This window comes from Mustela erminea, chromosome 5 (assembly GCF_009829155.1).
Source record: "Mustela erminea isolate mMusErm1 chromosome 5, mMusErm1.Pri, whole genome shotgun sequence".
Lineage (NCBI taxonomy): Eukaryota > Metazoa > Chordata > Mammalia > Carnivora > Mustelidae > Mustela > Mustela erminea.
This window is the reverse complement of record NC_045618.1, coordinates 100,427,125-100,446,069: the sequence shown is the minus strand read 5'-3', so window position 1 is coordinate 100,446,069 and position 18,945 is coordinate 100,427,125. Positions and strand designations below refer to the sequence as shown.

Here is an 18,945-nt window from a genome sequence, read left to right as displayed (position 1 = left end):
CAAATACATTATATGTTAATTTAAAAAATGGGTCGGGGGGAGATAGCAGTGAAGAATTGGTGATTTTTTTCTATAAAGGGCCAAAGAGTAAGTATGTTGGGCTTTGCAGGCCCTGTGGTTTTGTTGTAGCTACTTCACTCCACCCTCACAGCTGGAAAGCAGCCCAGATGATAGGTAAAAGATTGAGCAATGTGTGTACTGAACATTCAGTCCAAGAGTGGGGAGAAGCTCAAGCAGACCTCCAGGAGGCATGCGTGCTCTCCATTGCTGGCCCTCTCCCGAGTCTTTCCGCTCTGTGCAGCGCTCTTTTCTGGTACTCACCTATGAACTCAGCCCTATGAACTCTGGTACTCAGCCCTTGGGGCTGTTGGCTTCCCCAGTTCCCCACTCTGCTTTCTCAACTCTGGGAGACCCCTGGGATCTGCTTGGGTCCCTCCTCCCTTGGTGGCCTGGAAACTCTCTCCAGGCAGTAAACTGGGACAATGACTAGGCTCGCCTTGTTTTTCTCCTCTCAGGGCTGACTCTACTACACTGTCTACTGTTGAAGTTCTAAAAATTTCTTAGATATGTTTTCCTTTTGTAAATTTGTTTAAGGTGAGAGGGTAAAACTGGTCCTATTACTCCATCCTGGTTAAGATGTTTCATTGTTGGGATTTAAAATTGATCTCCTATTATTGAGTCTTTCCTCTTAAGAACATGGGGTATTAATTCAGACCTTCTTTTAATTTCTCCAGTGGCTTTGTGGTCTTCCACATTCACTTAGCTGTCGCATATAAAGGCCCTTATAGAGGCTCCTTCATTTTTTTTTCTTAGCATCTTATTTAGACCCTGTAGCAATATAGAGATAGAATCTAAATAAGACCCTGGGGTTTCTGCTTCTACAAGTATCTCCTAGACCCATCCTCTTCCCCCTACGTGCAGATCAGTAGAGAGCCTGTGACTTGACCTTTGGGGTTGGCTTCATTCCAGCTGACTCTTTCATGACGGTAGAGCGGGGTGGGCGGCTCTGGACTGGGGCCTGGGCTGGTGCTTGGGAAAACCCTAGAAGCACTCCTCATGGAACCCCAAGGTAGAAACTGAGTTAGAAGTGTACCCGGGTAGCTCAGTTGTTAAGTGTCTGCCTTTGGCTCAGGTCGTGATGCCAGGGTCCTGGGATTGAGCCCCACGTTGGGGTCCCTGCTCTCTGGGGAGCCTGCTTCTCCTACACCCCCTGCTTGTGTTCCTTCTCTCGCTGTCTCTGTCAACACATAAGTAAATAATTAATTAAATAAATTTTTAAAATCTTTAAAAAAAGAAACTGACTTAGAGTGGGTTCATTTTGGCACGGCTTGGCTGAAGCTTTTTTCTACTTTTTTTTTTATTTTTTTATTTTTTAAAATAGGCTCCACACCCAGTACAGAGCCCATTGTGCGGCTTGCCCTCATGACCCTGAGATCAAGACTTGAGCTGAAAACAATCATCAGACACTTAACTGACTGAGCCACCCGGACTACGTGCTTTTTTCTACTTTTATCTACACTTGGGCATGGATGTGCTCTGAGAAGTAAAGCCTAAAGATTGAATTATACGTTTTTCTGTATCTGGTTGTGGGGTCACTCTACCTTCTTTGTACTCTGGGCCTCTTTGTTGATGGTTACTAATATGCAGAAAAAGTAACCTCCAGTAATATCTCAGGGATAAACATGCATTTGTGGGCTAGTTAGGGAAGTTGGGGATGTTGTGTTGTAAACACCAAGCAAGGAATTTAGAAGCAAACTTGGAACACAATTCCTTTCTAAGTTGAGAACTACCTGTTTTTATGAAATCCATCTCTTGTCATAATGACAGTAATAAAATGAGGAGACCTTAACTGACTACAGTTGACACTAGATGGGTAAACACCCATCCTATGTAATGAGCTGGTTAATTATAGCTGTGCCCTGTTTATAGACCTTCGATTAATCTCTTCAGAGTATATAACTCCATCACCCACAATGTCTCATGGCATCTGAGCAGGACTTTTCAGAGGCCAGACTCCTCCATTAACTCAAACTAATGTCTAAAGAATCAAAGGGCTAGGTGGAAGTTAGCTTACTTTTATTCACCCTCCTCTTTATATAAGGTAGCAATCATGACCTTTATATAAGGTAGCAATCACCTTATATAAAGCGTCAGAGAAATGAAGCAAATAAAAGTGACAGGGAGGAGATCTTCGAGTATTTCACAGAACTCACATCACTTCCACTCTTATACTTGGCAAAACAATTATACGTATGTACCACCCAGCTTTCTAGAATGTGGGTGTACTCAGACTTCCCGAAGCAATGAGTTCCATGGACTTGAACACTGGTCCATGCTCTGACCTCTCTCTGCATTGGTAAAAACAATGTCACTCTCATAAAACGCAATAAACCAAGACACTCTGGCGAGGCAACTCAGCCCAAGTGTGGATGCTGGCTCAGCTGCTCGGGCTCACCTGCAGAACGACGGGTCGGCACCCTGATGCACACTGGCATCACTGGCCGAGCTTCTTGGTAGAGCCATCCCCACTCAGACGGAGTAAATCAGGAGCTGTGGTCTGGGCCCCGGACACTGCTGTTTTAAGTTCTGCTGGTCACCTTTATGTGATGCCCAGCTTGAGAGCCGCTGCCTCCACATGAGAGTGGTGGTGGCCATGGAGCCAATAGTTAACACTCGAAGCATTCATGCAGAGTAGATTTTAATTCATTATATAAAGCGGTAGTGAACTTTTTGGTCTTCCCAAGGATGTTGCTAAGTATGGAAAACTTGCCTCTCTCTTATTTAGCTTATAAGGTGATGTGTCTGTGAGACAGAAAGGAGAGGGAGGAGAGGGGAGAGAGAATGAGAGAGACGGGGAGAGCAGCATAGCTCCGTAATGTCTGAATTTGTCTTCTCCCTGTGGCCGCATCCTTTCTCAGGTCATCATCTCTCCAGTCCTGCTCCCCTCTCCCTACCTTCTAGCAGCTCTGATCCCAGTCTTCCTCTCGAAGGTGTCCCTCCTTTCATCATCCCCTTTAGTGGCACCCTGTCCAGAGGAAAACTCAGCATCCTCCTCTGGGCACCAAGGGCCTTTCATGACTACTCTGGAGAGAGTCGTTCCTCAACCAAATGTCCCTGAGTGAGCACTGTTGTCTCTGGCTTCTCATCTTTGAGCGGTCGGTTTGCACCTCACCCCAACATGCCGGAAGTTCCCTCTCAAGGCTCTTCCTCTGAGTAAAACCTTTGTTCTTTCCACCTTCCACTTCCTACCCACCTCCAGCTCTTCACTGTTTTTGCACCAGAGCAAAACCCAAATAATCCTACCACAGGTCTGGTATAGGGGAGCTCAAAAAAACAGTGTGCAAGTGAATAAATTTCATTTCTTGCAGTAGCAAAATTGTAAGTCTGTCTTCTGTATTAGATTGTGAGCTCTCTCTAAGTGCAGTGGGTAACACGGTATATGTAGTAGAGAAAGCAAAGCTTTTGGAGGTGGATTTGGGTTGCAAATGCTGCCCGAGATTTAAGAGCTGTAGGGTGTTGGGGAAGTCTGTTTCCTTGGCTATAAAATGAGTTGATTCCCTGAAGGGTTGTGAAGATTAGACATGGCGTGTGTTGTGACAGCTACACAGCAGCTGACCAGAAACTTAACTCACAATTTACCAGGTGCACTGCAAAATCCACAAAGCTTGTCTTTTGGATTATATGCTTCCAAATGGTCACGATTCTATGCAAGTTACATGTTGGTTAGAAGATCTGAAAACACTCCTCTCCCACCTTCGTTCTCAGGGGCATATTATAACCATGACCTTATTGAATCCCCTCAAAATGGCCCTCAGAATTATTACTCCCACTGAAGGCAAGAAAACTGGAGTAATGGGAAGTTCACGGCCATCCTTTCACAAGGCTGCCCGGGCTCTTCAGACCCGTCTATTGACCTTAAGTGCAGGTCCAGGCTTGAACCTTGATTCCACATGGCTCTCACCTTCAGCCTGGGGACTGCCTGCTTTGAAATTTAACCCCTTACTTTTTACAACTGGAAATTCAACACTCCAAAGATGATTATTTTGTGGGCAAAACTAAGGTATTATTTTCATTTAAAAAATGAAAACCATTCTTTACTGAGTGCTTTCAGCCTCTCAGCATGGGCGTGCCCAGCAGCTGGCTGCCACGGCCTCTTGGAGCCTTGGTTCCTTCCTTTCTAACTCGGGAATAAGACTGGCACCTGCCTTATATGCGTATGAGGATTAAAGGAGTTGATCTGTGAGCTCCTAGCATGCGTGGGACGGGCACAGCGTGTGGCGGGGCTCAGCCTCTGTCCTCACGAGCATCTCCGCCACGGGGGCCATCCGGCCGGAGCCCTACCTACCACACCGGGCCTTTAGGAAGTCCCTCCAGGTGCTCTGTTACAGGAAAGAAGAACACAAAGAAAACATTCACTTCTTAATGCCTCTTGGTTAACTTGAGAACTCTAATTAAAAAAAAAAAAAAGGCACTTTAAAGACAAATAAAAAGTAACTTTATTGACTGCTAATCTTACCATGAAATGCCTATAAGAAATCATTACAAAATACTGCAGTTTTCTTTTACATACTTTTGGTATCATCCTGATATGATGATCCTTTCACAGAAAGGATTATTTACAGTTTATGTAGATATAAAGCTCATTGTTGCAAATACAAATGTAGACGTAGAGAGGCCATATGTACCAAACAGGTATACCAACCAGCAATACTATTAACAAATGCAGAATAAATTACAGCTTCATATGTTTCTTTTCCTTTTTTTTTTTATTGTTTAAAACAATTTCCAAATACAAAATGTCAGTAACCAAAATGGATTTTCATATACATATATATAATTCTGCTGCAAACAGTGGATCAAAAAGCAAAAAAGTTCCTTAGCATGTTTCATTTTTGAAAACCCACAAGACTATTCATAAACCCAATTAGAAAGAGGGTGTGCAAAACCACCAACGATGCTGGCAAAACCCTGAAGACCTGATTCTGGTTGAAGTACAGAGAAAAAAAAAGCACTACATACTTAATTGAAGATGCTTTTGTCTTGATGTTTGCAAGAAATGCTATGAGCTAAGGAAATGCACCACATTATGATCTGGGTTCTTTTCAGTTAAACCTCCCAGGATGTGTCTCTGACGCATCTATACGAAATGGTGGATTATTCAATGACTTACTTGTGAGTGAAGCAGTCAGTAGCTGATCCTTCTACCCTTTCGTACAGAAGACTGAGACCCTTTTGTACATTCAGATATCTGAAACTTTGGTTCTTTTAGAACTTTTGATAAACACAAAATAATTTCATGACTATAGAACTCTACAGAACTTGTGTTCCTTTCTCAGTGTTGGGTAAAACTGATCTGCCTGGGCTTGGAGGGCACACACTGCCCAGTGGGTGTACACGCACGTGGGGGTGTGCAAGGGGCGGCACAAAGGCGGGGCTGGCCCGTGTTCTCCACACGTTCATCATACCAACTCCCACCCATGCGGAACACTGCATTTTCTGCTGTACCCGAAATCTATTTCTTTGTTACCTGAAAACTTAATCTTGTATAAAAATATGACTGTTTCTTTAGAAAATAATATGGTTTTTTTTTTTAAGAAAACCTGGCAGATAGAAAAAATGGTATATCAAAATATGGTAAACAAATGTTGTAAAATACGAAATCATTACAAACATCTCATAGAAAGACACGTTGTGCTAAAGTTCTCTCCCGAAGTGCGAACAACATTGTTACTATACATCTAAAGGTTATTAACAGATTCACTCTCCTGGACCTGGTTTCATTCTCTATCTTAACAGCAGTGGCAGTAACTGTCTTAGAAATGGCCCTCTCTCAAACACTAACATTATCTGTACACTTAAACTTCGAAATTAACAGACACCCTCTGCAGCTGTGGTTTTAAACCCCAATGCGTATTAGCTCCATTTGGAGAGCTTTAAAGGAAAAGGCAAGGGCGCCTGGAACTTGCCGCAACAGACTGAGTTTATTGGCCTGAAGTGGGACCCAGACATTGTCACTTTTTTTTAAAGCTCCCCAAATAATTCTATTGTGCAACCAGGGCTGAGGATCACAGCAAAAGACCCGTGAGAAAACAGTCATTCTTAACTTGACATATATTAACTGATTGTCTGTAGGTATCATTCATTCAGCAACACATTCTCCATGGTCAACAAGAAAGACCATGTACACTAAAACAGTCCTGGAAGCCAAGAAGAGTTAGTAAGCTTTAAACACATATAAACACACGCAATCTCCGGTATTTATATATGTATAACATATACGTACAGTTATGGTATTTTGGTTAAGCAGAAACTAGCATTACCATAATTGGTTCTTGATTAAAACAAAACAAACAAAACACCAAGCACAAACATTTTCTAAGACATTTCCATAGTTTTAACAGAAACTCGGTTTGTAAACGCCACAAAATGCACACAGACATGAACACCACTAATCAGTTTTTCTGAGGAGAAACTCTGCTGGGTCCTAGAGCTTTCTGGGAGAGCAGGAAGAGGACAATGGCACCGAGCAGGCGTGAAGGGGTCACAAGGCATCAAAGCACACAGAGCCTTCTGGTTATTGCTTCATTCCCGTCTTCTGGACCTAGGCTGTGCTTCTGTTACATCCATGTCTTTGGCTTGCTAGAACTACAGGATTTTGACCACTTTGTTAGTGTTCACTTTGGGTCAGCCCCGGAGAGGCGGCAATGGCTACGTACTAGGCAACGGTCTCTCCGTTAAAAGGAGAGACTCTTCTCTCCTCCCTCAAACCACGTGTGTGAGGGACTGACCAAAAAAAAAAAAAAAAAAAAAAAATTACAAGCAAACAAATAAACCTAACAACATCTTCCACATGATTTAAAAAAATGTGATGTCGTGTAATCAAACGAAGAAACAAAAACGAGGAACAAACACCACGACTCAATGTTCTGAAGGCCTGGTAACCAGTAAAGCACATTTCCTTCCAAAGGATCATGAACTTCTGGGCACTGGTCTTGGTGTACATTCTCTGTAGTTCTTTTATCTCTGTGTGATACTTAAAGTGCAGTTGTCCCAAGGCTTTTATTTCCATCGCAAGTATCATCAAGAAAGAGCTATATGTTCTGGGGTGAAGAAAATCTGGCACAATTCCATGGCTTTCCAGCCTCCAGCAAACAGCAGGCTGCCCGTGGAGCCAGCTGCATGCCGACATACTCTATACAACGAACTCTGGAACTTCATCATGAGTGAGATCCAGAGAAAAGTACTTGCTGGTTCTTTTGACTGGAAAAGCATCTTGGATGTTGACACACTGCTGAGCCAAGCAGCTATTGCAGTACAGGCCTTCCTCATCCAGTTCGTGGCCGCACCCAAAAGTGTAGCTCTGAGCAGTGTCTTGACACAGACCTGCAATGCGCAGGAAGTCTTTCTGATAAAGTCGGATGTCATCCAGGCTCAAGCTATGTCGATCTGTGGAGGTCTTTGGTTTCCGACATATAGTCTGCAGAATAAGGGAAGGTGAGAACAACTTTAAGAGTACAGACCAAAGTGAAAGGTTAGCAATATTTGCCCTTGTAAAGAGAGAGCTGCAAAGTCTTAGAAGGTTATGGAATCTTTGTATGTTGGAAAGTGATTTCCAGTCTGAGGTTTCAGGGCCGCTGAGGCCCTGTGGGGAAAATGTCACAGCCACTAGTAACAGCAACAAACATTCACCAAGCCCTTAGGTGCAAGGCCCTGACTGTTCAGTCTTCCCATCAGCCAATGGCCTGAGGTCAGTGCCATTATTCTCCCTGTTTTACAGATGAATAATCTAAGGCAAAGGAAGTAAATCCAACAGGAACCAACTGTCTCTGTATCTCAGAAGTCAAGCAACGGTCTTGAAATAGGGCTGGATAGGTAAAGATAGGGCCCAATTGTTTTTTCCCACTAGAATATGACAATTCAGCATGGTAATATTTTCATGCTGAGGCCTGTTATTATTTTAATAAGAAGTGGGGAAATGAACCCATTATTATTCAAGAAACACAACTTAAAGAAGTGTTTTTTTTTTTTTTAAACTAGAATTCTTGGATAGAAAAATAATACAAAGTACGGAGAAGTCTGGGAGGCAGGAGTCGGGTCCCGAACACTGTCAGCGGTGTTCTGCCAAATACTTCATACAGCAGGCAGCAGACTTCTAGAACTCATTATCCTAACAAGTGCTACTGGCTGAAAATATAAGTAGGTTAAAAAGTGGTTCAGATAATTACATGAATGGAAGATGCTTAATGGGTGATGGAAGGAAACAAGGCATCATTCCTCTCAACTCAAGAGCTGCTTGAAAATGCACAAGCCAACCTTGTCAGAATAAGTGCTCACGTTTTACTAAAGGCTAAAGTGCTGGGAAAAAGAACAGGGTATGAACCCAAAAACATTTTATTAGGAACTACCACCTCCGGGCACCCTCTGAAGATGCCAATCGGTGTACTCAGGCAGGCCTCCTGGGGGCCGCCAGGGTCTCCCACACAGAATGTGTTAGGTCCTCTCGGCAGGCACACAGGGGTGCTCCTGCCTTGTAGCTGTGGAGCCCGAGCTGGGCCCCATGGACATTTCTGTACCGTCAGACCTAACACCAGGGGCAGAACTGGGGGACGAACCCAGGCAGCGTGACCCTGGAGCTCATAATCATCATGCTACACATACTGCTATAGAAATGACTCAAAAACATTTAATAAGACAGCAGGTGCGCATTAAGGTTACTTAAATGAGACAGATGGAGAAAAGGGAAGAGAGAAACATACACAGAAGACAAAAAAAAAAAAAGAAAGAAAGAAATTAAAAAAAGACGGAGACAGTCCGAGAGAGAGAGGCATAAAGAGGAGAGCAAGAGAATGCTCAGGAAGAAGATGTGAGGATCAGTTATAGAATAAACCCGGATACTGCAACCACGAGTTTCAGAGTGCTTTATCTTCTGATATGTTAACAGTGTAGCCAGTGACCACAGGGTATCAAACCGCCTCACTCAGCATACTTTGAAAATCCAATCTGGATGGAAAAATCAGGGTATGGAAACACTTCTGCCACAACACTCCTCACGAGAAAATCCTTCTCCCAGTTGTTGAGGTCAATAAATACACACACACACACACACACACACATACACACAGTTAACCAGAAGTCTATAGAGGCTTCCCAGCTATAAGAAGTGTGAAACAAAGTACCTAATTTATCTGAATGAAAATCAACTCAAAGATGAATGGAACAAGCAAATAAAATGGACATAGTTTTCAACAAAACTGGAATATCCCTATTAAGAATCATTTCCTGAAAGTTTTTAATTTTTGCTCATTTATATAAATAGAACAGTGAGTTCTCTTTCAAGTTTTCTATAACTTCAGTACCCAATTTAAATTTTCCAATTCCTTCTGTACCTGCGGAAGAGAATCAGTGCTCTGGCCGCGAAGCTTGACGACGGTTTCTGAGGAGCTGGAGGTGGAAGAACCGATTTCTTTCACAATCAACCCTAAAGTAAAACACAGGGAAAAAAATAGTAAAACCAATGAAGACTTCTTATTAGTCATACCTCTTGCCACATATCTGACATATACGACCATCAAGATCAAAAGGTCAAATATTGGCTGTGACTGAACAATCTGTTACTCTTCCGTGGTGGGCGACCAGGATGGAACACATTCTGTCTCTTGTCTTACAGCAAACAGGGAGGAGAAGGGTCAATGTGGGGTTAGAGGACAGGGAGGAGTTTAGAGCCTGAATTTTCTTTCTTTCTTTCTTCTTCTTCTTTTTTTTTTTTTTTTTAAGTATTTTATTTATTTATTTGACAGAGAGAGACACAGGGAGAGAGGGAACACAAGCAGAGGGAGTGCGAAAGGGAGAAGCAAGCAGGGAGCCTGATGTGGGGCTCGATGTCAGGACCCTGAGATCATGACCTGAGCTGAAGGCAGTTGCTTAACAACTAAGCCACCCAGGCATGACTAGAGCCTGAATTTTCTAAACAACAACTTCTAATTAAGGTATTTATGAAGTCAGTGACAAAAAGAAAGACCGTAGGTGAAAAAGCAGTTTATTGCCTAAAATTCCCTCATGTTCCAAAGAGCACGAAGTCTGAACTTAACCCCAGCTGAACCACGACATGGCCTTCTATGTTTGCTTCCCCTTAGATGTGCGGCAGTTTTGTGGGGGCTCTGACCACACGGATCTGGGATGGAACTTGGCCCAGATGAGTCATTACTGTGATTACTGTGTCTGCTGGCCAGTGACATGGCCTCCCTGTGTCGTAGTCTCCTCCTATAAAGGGCTGAAAGCAGCATTTAACCCACAGAGTTTAACAATGACTGAAGAGCAAATGCATGGAAAGGGTAAAGGGTTGGACCTGCCTGCGGGACACACTCAACTCACGGGACCTTCTTGGGCTGATAGGGGCCCTGTGGCACTTGCTTCCTGCAGCAGATCCAACTGGCAGGGGCCACAAATGGGAGGTCGTCCTGAACACTTGGTTCTGGATCTCTGAGAGCAATAGGGCTCCTAATCTGCTAATATTTGGAAGCAGAAATTCAAAGCTGAAACTTCCCTCTGTGGCTGTGGTATGTGAGTGAAACGTCAGAAATTAATGCTTCAGAAGATAAAGCTGCTAACAAGAACTGGAGATGGGAGTGAAGATGATCACTGACATTTTTCCTGCAGATCAATGAAGCAAGTCAGTCAAACCCCAGGTCCTCAAAGGTGAATGATTTCTTAGGTAAAGTACGTTTCCACCTTATAAAAAAAGAACCTTGAGTAATGTGATTTTTATTTAGCTACTGTTAATTACCTCAGAAATGGCCTTTTGTGTTCTATCTCTTAATTCTTTAGAAATGACTCATAAGTGACTAGTATAGGTCTTGCATATATTAAGTGTTTGATAATTAGTTCAACTGAAACATGAAAGGAAGACATTCTTGGTTTACATGTAGACAGAAACTCTCAGGTGGATAGTTACATCTTGAGGGTGATACAGACTGCTTTGTAGGGGGTCTTTCTCTAGAATATCCTTATATTTTAAAAAGCTTCAACTTTTAAAAAAATTTTTACTTATTCATTTGAGAGACAGCCAGAGAGAGCACAAGCGGAGACAGAGGCAGAAGCACACTCCTTGATAAGCCGGGCACCCGAAGTTGGGCTTGGTCCCAGGACCTGGGGATCACGACCTGAGCCAAAGGCAGACCATCTGAGCCACCCAGGCACCCCAAAGCTTTAAACTTTTAATAAATCCTCACAGAAAGATGTAGACTGGTACACTAGGACCTGGAATGGATCCTTCTGGATTTCCTGGTAAATGTGCTCTTGGCCCTTATGCCTGTAAATAATCTGCTTCTAAACCCAGACTCTGCGTTAGATAAATCAGCATCAAGTCTGGGGCTCAGAACACTAAACTGACGTTGCCCAGACTTCCACCACTACTCAATGTGAGCTCCACATTTTAAAAACAACGTTTAAATGCTCAAATTGTAGAGAATTTGGAAAAGTAGGATGACCCAAGAAATAAAATAAGATCCTCTGTAACCCCATCATCCAGAGAAAAGGCTATTTTTATGTATTTTTTCATATATATACACACATTTTTATAGTTTGAGATCTTACTGTTAAAACAATTTGTGTTGTTTTTCTTGCCTTTCTCATATGATTAAATATCCTTTGAAAATCTCATTAGTTAATAGTTGTACAATATTCCACCATATGGATAGAATAAACTTTTCACTGTTACCTGTTGAGGTTTTCTCCTTTTCTTTACTATTATAAATAATATTTCGAGAAGTGCTTTCATATATAAACCTTTTTAAACAACTATCTAATCTATACTTTATTTCTATTTAAAATAACAAAACCTGGGTGCCTGGGTGGCTTAGTCAGTTAAGCATCTGCCTTCGGCTCAGATCATGAACCCAGAGTCCTGGGATCGAGTCCCACATCAGGCTCCCTGCTCCACGGGGAACCTGCTTCTCCCTCTGCCTCTAGATCTCTCTGTGTCTCTCATGAATAAATAAATAAAATCTTGAAAAAAATACAATAATTACAAAATGTTATCATAAAAGTTAAACGTAGAAATATATAAATAAAAAGCAAAAAACTGTTTCCCTCCCACCGCTTCTTCCCACCGACACTTTGGTGTCTATTGTTTAGAGAGTTTTCTTTCCACACAAACACACATGCACAAACCGAGAGCATGCACCTATAATATGCATAAAATTTTAAGTTTATATTTAATGTACATTAAAATGTATTTATAAGGGAAAATATCTATTTAATAAAGCAAATGGGCAAAAAAGCCAAAAAGGGTCAAGTGTGGCACAAGAAGTCTAATTACAGGACTAGGGCAAGCAGCCTGATGATTCTGTGTTGGTTCGGCAGAGGGATTCTCTGTAACCGCTGTCAGGCCTTATCCTGGCGGAACATCAGGAGGCCACGGTTCTGCTAGGTCAGCAGGTAAAATTCTGCAATAAAGGAGCCTCATGCTCTTTTGATTAAATGCCAGGATGAGGGGGCCCTGCATGCTGGCCTTGTTCATCTCTGATTCCCAGCACCTGTTGCAGCAGGGAGACCCACTATCGGGGACCATGGGTCTTGACCGAGCAATCGCAGGTCATCCCTGTTGTCAACAGGGTATCTCACTCAAAGCTTGACACGGCTGAGCCATAAGCCCCCACGCTGTGTCCCCACTGCTGATTCCGAACGCGTGGTTTTGTATGGATCGGAAACCAAGGCATGAAATGTGACAAGAGCAATTAGGGTAGACTGATGCTTAAAAACAAAACCCACAGTGCTGGTGTCTTTTTAGGGTAACATCTTTTACTTCATAGAAATAGTTTTTATATAAACCTAGATTAGGGTTCCAGTGAATGTGTGCTCTCTAACAGAATTAATTGAATACGGAATTTAGTAAGTGTCTTTTTATGTCTACCTTTTTTGACACTTTTTCCTCCAGAATCCTACAGCCAGGATGATCTAGAGTGGGGGAAAACAAAACAAACCCAGAGACCTGTTTCTAGAAACCCTGTTTCTAGGTGCAAGCATTTGTCCCCCTCATGGACAGGGTTTCCCATCTGTAGAAAGGTTTCTGAGGCCCCTTCTAGAAGTATTACAGGAGCCTCTGATTATCATTTAAAACAACAAAACAAATCAACAATAAGAGGAAACTGTGCTTTGCCCAGAGCTTGGGGTGGAGGGTGCTTCTTCCCCTTCCTTTCCCATTCTCCCTGGGAAGATCCTCAAGCCGGCAGTCTGTGGTGCTGATCTGGAAACTTCTGATTCCAGTCCAGTCGGACCTAGAGCCCCACCCCAAACCTCCTGTTTTCTGAGACCCCTGCTTCTCAGCCTGGGACGGTGCACTCCTGAAGAAGAACTTCCCGTAAGAGCTCACCAGAGTGTCCATTCAGCTTCCGCGACAGGAGCATGTCCTCGGTGATATAGATGCACATGTCTGGGCTGACTTCCAGGGACTCTTCATTCATCCGCTCCAGGTCCCGGGGGTCGTCGACCAGCATCTCTATCTCTGACACAGAAGAAGGAAAAGGCATTTGGGGATAAGAAGGGAAATGGACACCAGAATGCACAGCCATACTGTGAAGGAGGCTATGTGATTCCCTGTATTTTAAAATAGATTTGCTGATGAGAATCTACACTAGGAAATTCAAGGGACAATTCTCAGCTAGATGTATTCTCTTTTTTCACAAGATTGGTGTGTTATCGACATGTCTTCTCGTGCCACGATTTGTCAATTTTTCTTTACTTTTTAAGAAAGCAGGAAAGAGAAAGGGGTGCCTGCGGGGCTCAGTCGGTTAACTGACTCTTGATTTCTGCTCAGGTCATGGTCTCGGGGCTGTGAGATCGAGCCTGCGTCAAGCTCCTCACTCAGCACAGAGTCTGCTTGTCGCTCTCCCTCTGCCCCACCCTTTATACATGCTCATGCTCGCACACTCTAAAATAAATCATAAATAAACTCTTAAAAATAAAAAAAGAAGGAAAGAGCTCTACCACCTTGCTGAGATGACAGAGGGAAAACTAAGACTGATGGGCTGTTTGCCTGAGGCCAGAGCATAAAGAGTTGTTCACGAGGGGCCCCCTTTCCCATAGCTGCCTACTCGCAAGGCACTGAAGGGACTTCATTTGAGATCCACATGAATTCTACAGTAACCACACCAAGCAAATGTGCTGCAGTTTTCCTTAATGAAGTCAGTATCTTTTTCCCAAACGTGAATGTTACAGCACTTGAGGCAGAAAATTAAAACAAGAGAAGCATACAAGGGCGCCTGGGTGGCTAAGTCGGTTAAGGATCTGCCTTTCGCTCAGGTCATAATCCTAGGTCCTGGGATCGAGCCCTACATGAGGCTTCCTGCTCTGAGGGGAGCCTGTTTCTCCCTCTGTCTCTCACGAATAAGTAAAATCTTAAAAACAAAACAAAACAAAAGAAAGAAAGAAAGATGCACACATAGGCTACGTTTGTCTGATACAGGCTGGAGGTCTGGTTTTCTCTCCTTAACACAGAGTTAAGCAGCCAGGTGCTAACTTTCTATTATAGTCCCAGAATTCCAGTTGCATAGGAGGAATTTAAGTAATACTTACTAAATAACCAATGGCCTGGACTCAAATCTTTTTTTTTTTCCCCTGCAAAAAGTTGAAGACATTTCTGTCACCATTGTTGCATCTACTCTGCTGTCGGAATCAATGTCTATTTAATCTGGGAATCAGAAACGCAGACCTGAGCACTGCAGGCTGACTTCTGCTCTACTTCATAGAAACCACTGGGACTCAGAAGCCACTAGCACCCCAGCCTGTGGCCACAACGGATCACCCCCAGAGGGATGCTTTCTTTACCACACAAGCAAGTCCACCAAATCACGGGGCAGGGAGGGGGCATGTAAGACCCCTCTTCTCTACCAGTACTTCCGAGTGGTGCTTACACAGCATGTCTCTCTCCAGAACTGGTAGTTGAAAACAATACTAGGCAGGAGGAAGGAGGGGGCCAGAGCTGGCGGGGCAGCACCGCGAGTGGGGAGAGCCCCGGGGAGCCCTTACCGTCATCCTGTGAGTCCTCCTCCAGCCGGTCCTTGCCGCTGCTCTCCACTCCGGAGGTGTGCGAGCTGCCGTGGCTGGTCATGGAGCTGCAGGTTTTCAGCTTGCGGTGGATGGCGCTGCCGGAGTAGCTGTCCTCCGGCCCCGCGTCTCGGGGCTTGGTGTCCGCCTCGATGCCCGAGGTGTGGGAACTGCTGTGGCTGGCGGTGGAGTGGCGGGACAGGCGCTTGTGCCGGACGCTGCCCGCGCTGCTCCCGCTGGCCCGGGAGCGCTTCTCCAGCTGGTCCACGTCGAGGTCCAGGCTGTCGCTAATATAAGACTCCCGGTACTGCTTCTTCTCTGCAGGGGGAGGAGCACAGCGCGTCGTTACAGGCACCAAGACAGAAGGAATGGCCGGCTGGCTTACATGAGGCTAAGAACCAGGGCACCTGCGTACCCAGAATGGAGGGGTTGGAGGCTGCTGGGGTTTGTGACAGGAGCACAACTTAAGAAGACTGCAAATGAACAGAAACCAGGACAACAGACCTGAAGTAGTATTCACACCACTCCAACAGTTTTAAGGCTTTAAAACTGGAAAAGTGCTCTTCCGAAGAGAGTCGCCAGGCCACCTCTGCTCCTCAAACCGCCATGGGTCCACAGTGACATGGGTTCAATAAGTGCGAATAAATACTCAGAAATGTTTAGAGCCGTGGGACATTGCCATGACAGCCACTATTGTGATTTTGTATTATGCAGAAGTATCAGTTCCACAACGGATTAGACATTTTAAGATAATTTCAGAAGCACTGCTATAGAAGACTGTTTAAGAAATATAATTATACTAATTGCCACTGATTTTATTTATTCAGTTTGGCCCATTATTAGTTTAGTTCTGACTGCTGAATATAATTTAAAATAAAACTACTCTTCTGCAAATTTCTTCCAAAGAATTCTAAAATTTAGTTTCTCATTAATGAAGACTCCTTTTCTCCATTTTGGGTGAACTAGTGAGACTTTATTATCTATTTGGAAAATACAGGAATCGCTACTGGTTTGGAGATTATACCGGGGTGACCTCTGACTGATAAAACTGTTCTTTCACAGGTTAGTGCCATTCTTTAACACAAAGACGTATTAGAAAGTCCCTTTGTCAAATGCTTAACTAACCATTACATTAAAGCACCAAATCACAACTGAGTTGCAGGTATACATTTATACCCTTGTGTTACAGGTCAGAATTTTAAAACAGGGAAGACAGATTCTTTGTCTTCTTAATGCAGATGAGAAATAACACATTAGAACAATGTTAAAGATGGCAAATGCACATGAGGACGGTTAAATTGGTATTATTTCAGAAATTGGTAACTTGTAGACTAACTGGGTTCTCAGGGGGCCTACTAATGGATTTAATTGTCTTGTTTCTTGGTAAGTGAAAACACTTGTACTCCTGACGTCTAAATTCAACTATGAAGTATAATCACCATGGGCTCCCCAGAGAGGAAGGAGCATCAGCAGAAAGAGAAGATGTTCTTTCCAGGAAGCAAAGTGCAAAAATGCTTGCAGAAGGCTATGTGTACATTTCTGCGCTCCGGCCATTCATATCAATTCTAAGGGGTCCAGCTACACCACAACAGTGAGTACATGTAGCCATACAGGAAGCAGACCGGGACTGGAGACCAGAGCCCAACACACACATACATCTGAGACAAGTCTCACGTGCATCATCTACAACCCATCTTCTAGAATTAGACCGGGTTCCAAAGATTCCTATTTCCTGAAGGCAACCACGGTTGAGAGGAAGATGGAGAGCTAAAGGAGTATACAAAATTATCATACAATTTCTGTTCGCAGTTGTTTCAAAATCATAGCCACGGGGCACTGGGAAGGTGGAAAGCAAAGAGAAAATAGCTTTCTAAAAACTTCTTTAGGGTGCTGGAGTTCTAAGACAATTGGGAACTATGGTTCTAATAACTTAAAAGCTTTTCTACCTTTTTACAAATAGCCCTTTTACTCTCGACACTTCCCAGCACGTTCACAGTCAATCACAGTTACTCTATATTCATTAGGATAGCAGAAGATAAGCTCTTGTCAACCTGTCCTCTACCTCATAGGAGCCTAGCGTTAATCTACTTCCTGTCAACTTATAGGAGCAGCCTCGGTGTTCTATGTGGCTGGCCAGTGTTCCTTTCTTAGGGCTGAAGCACTTAGACCCAGTGCAGACATTTAAGAAGTATCATACCGCTCGGTTACTAACTGAAGAATATGTTTACATAATTCTGAAATTTATTTATTGCAAAAATGCAACCTCTCGCCTCCCTAGTAATCAATGGTGTCAACAGCACAGATCATCGATGTGTTGGCCTTCTTTGTATTCCCTTTGTTGTAAAAGCCCAGAGACCACAAAGCTTTTGATACATGATTTTCGAACAGATTGCAGTCAGTGTGACATCTTGACATAAGACCTAAAAACTAAGCTCTTAACTGCTGAATAAAGTTGGGTTAAAAAATCTTTTTCATGACAAAAGCGTTTTTTTTTTTTTTTTTTTTACTTCTCTTTTAATGCTATGGAAGAATTCTTGCGATCATTTCCTATTATAAAATGCTAAAAGAGTGTTTCAGACAAGGTGACTCTAAAGAAAAACAGTCTCTTTTTGTGCTGAGCTTTTTGTTTGTTTGTTTTACTAAACTAAGACTGGGAAAAGAGCTTTCTTGTAAAAATGATGAAGCCCTTAAGTATGAATGAGATAAATGGAGTCAGGCCAAGGCTGGCCCAGAGAAACTTAGTTCAGGCTTTCTTTAGACCTAGACGAATCTCTAAGTAGAAGAAACTAAGAAACTAAATCTGGTTTAGAAAAATAAAGAAAGATGTCCCCCCAAATCTATCTGCATTTATCCAAATAAAAAATCCAATTTACACCTTTATCATTTCTTCATTGCCCGCCTCATGTAAGCCCCCAAACAGGCACTTGGTACTATATATGGTAAGAGAGAAACCCTGCCCTCTAAGAACTGAAAATTCTTTGTAATTTTACCTTAGAACCTATAAGGGAGGTTCGCGAATTCTCAGGCTCTAAAGGGCTCCCCTTAAGGTCATCTAAACAAGAATGTACTAAAATGCTGATGGCAAAGCTCATGGAATAACTCTCAATGCCCTACAAGCTGGCCATTTAGGAATGTGGCCAACTTGACAAATGATGGGCTCCACATGGAGGTCACCTACTCTTACAAGTTTCCTTGGTGCTTCTTTCTGTCCCATCTTCCTTCCTCCTGAGATTCATGTCAGCACTGGAGAGATGTGATCTGCTCTACCGATGAGTCACGGTGGGGAGGAACTGGCTGTGTGGCCGCGGAGGAAGCCGGGACACCTGGCAGTGACGCCAGTTCTCTCCAAAGACAGAAGCAGTTTGGTGGCAGACGGTGGGGAATGATTCATGTTCTAATGGCTGCTTACAAAGCAATGACATCTCCAAACTGTGTCTCATTCAGTTAGAGATAGCTTTTGGGAGAAATCGCTCAGATATGCAAACCACTATAAGGTTTTTTTGTTAAGAGGACAGGTATCTGTTGAGTTTCTGTAGGAAAGGTGGGGTCTGAGAGGTCAAAATTTATTTCCACATACATGACCCTGAATATGAATCTGCATCCAAATGTTCATGCAGATATCCTAGATCTAATCTAATTGAATTGTAAGAATTACCACAATGTGAATTTGCAAAACAAATTGAAGACATTAAAATAGGCAAATGTGCAAACTAATATTTGGGGGGATTAGAAGCTGAAGTGTGTTAAGTGGAGACACCCTGGGGTGCCAGAGCTCAAGATGAAGGGTTAACCATCCAGTTAATATTACAGAGCTCTTCCTTACCCTGTTTAAGGGGCCCCAAAAGATTTGCTCTCTTCTGCGTCTCAGCAAAGCCCCTGCGGGACTGGCTGATAAAATCCTCA

The 18,945-nt window shown here is 43.3% G+C and overlaps 1 protein-coding gene across 4 annotated transcripts in view; it reads right to left on the bottom strand.

Annotated features, from left to right (window-relative positions):
* Nucleotides 1–4,472: 4,472 nt before the first annotated feature.
* Nucleotides 4,473–18,945, bottom strand: part of FRMD6 (FERM domain containing 6) — a 74,280-nt gene continuing 59,807 nt past the window's right edge. For all 4 annotated transcript variants that reach the window (XM_032344215.1, XM_032344214.1, XM_032344217.1 and 1 more), the window contains exons 11-14: nucleotides 15,025–15,360; nucleotides 13,370–13,501; nucleotides 9,387–9,478; nucleotides 4,473–7,477 (exon numbers count right to left, since the gene is read on the bottom strand). In XM_032344215.1, coding sequence (XP_032200106.1) covers nucleotides 7,193–7,477; nucleotides 9,387–9,478; nucleotides 13,370–13,501; nucleotides 15,025–15,360 — 845 coding nt within the window. In that variant the 3' untranslated portion in view covers nucleotides 4,473–7,192. The remainder of the gene's footprint in view (nucleotides 7,478–9,386; nucleotides 9,479–13,369; nucleotides 13,502–15,024; nucleotides 15,361–18,945) is intronic.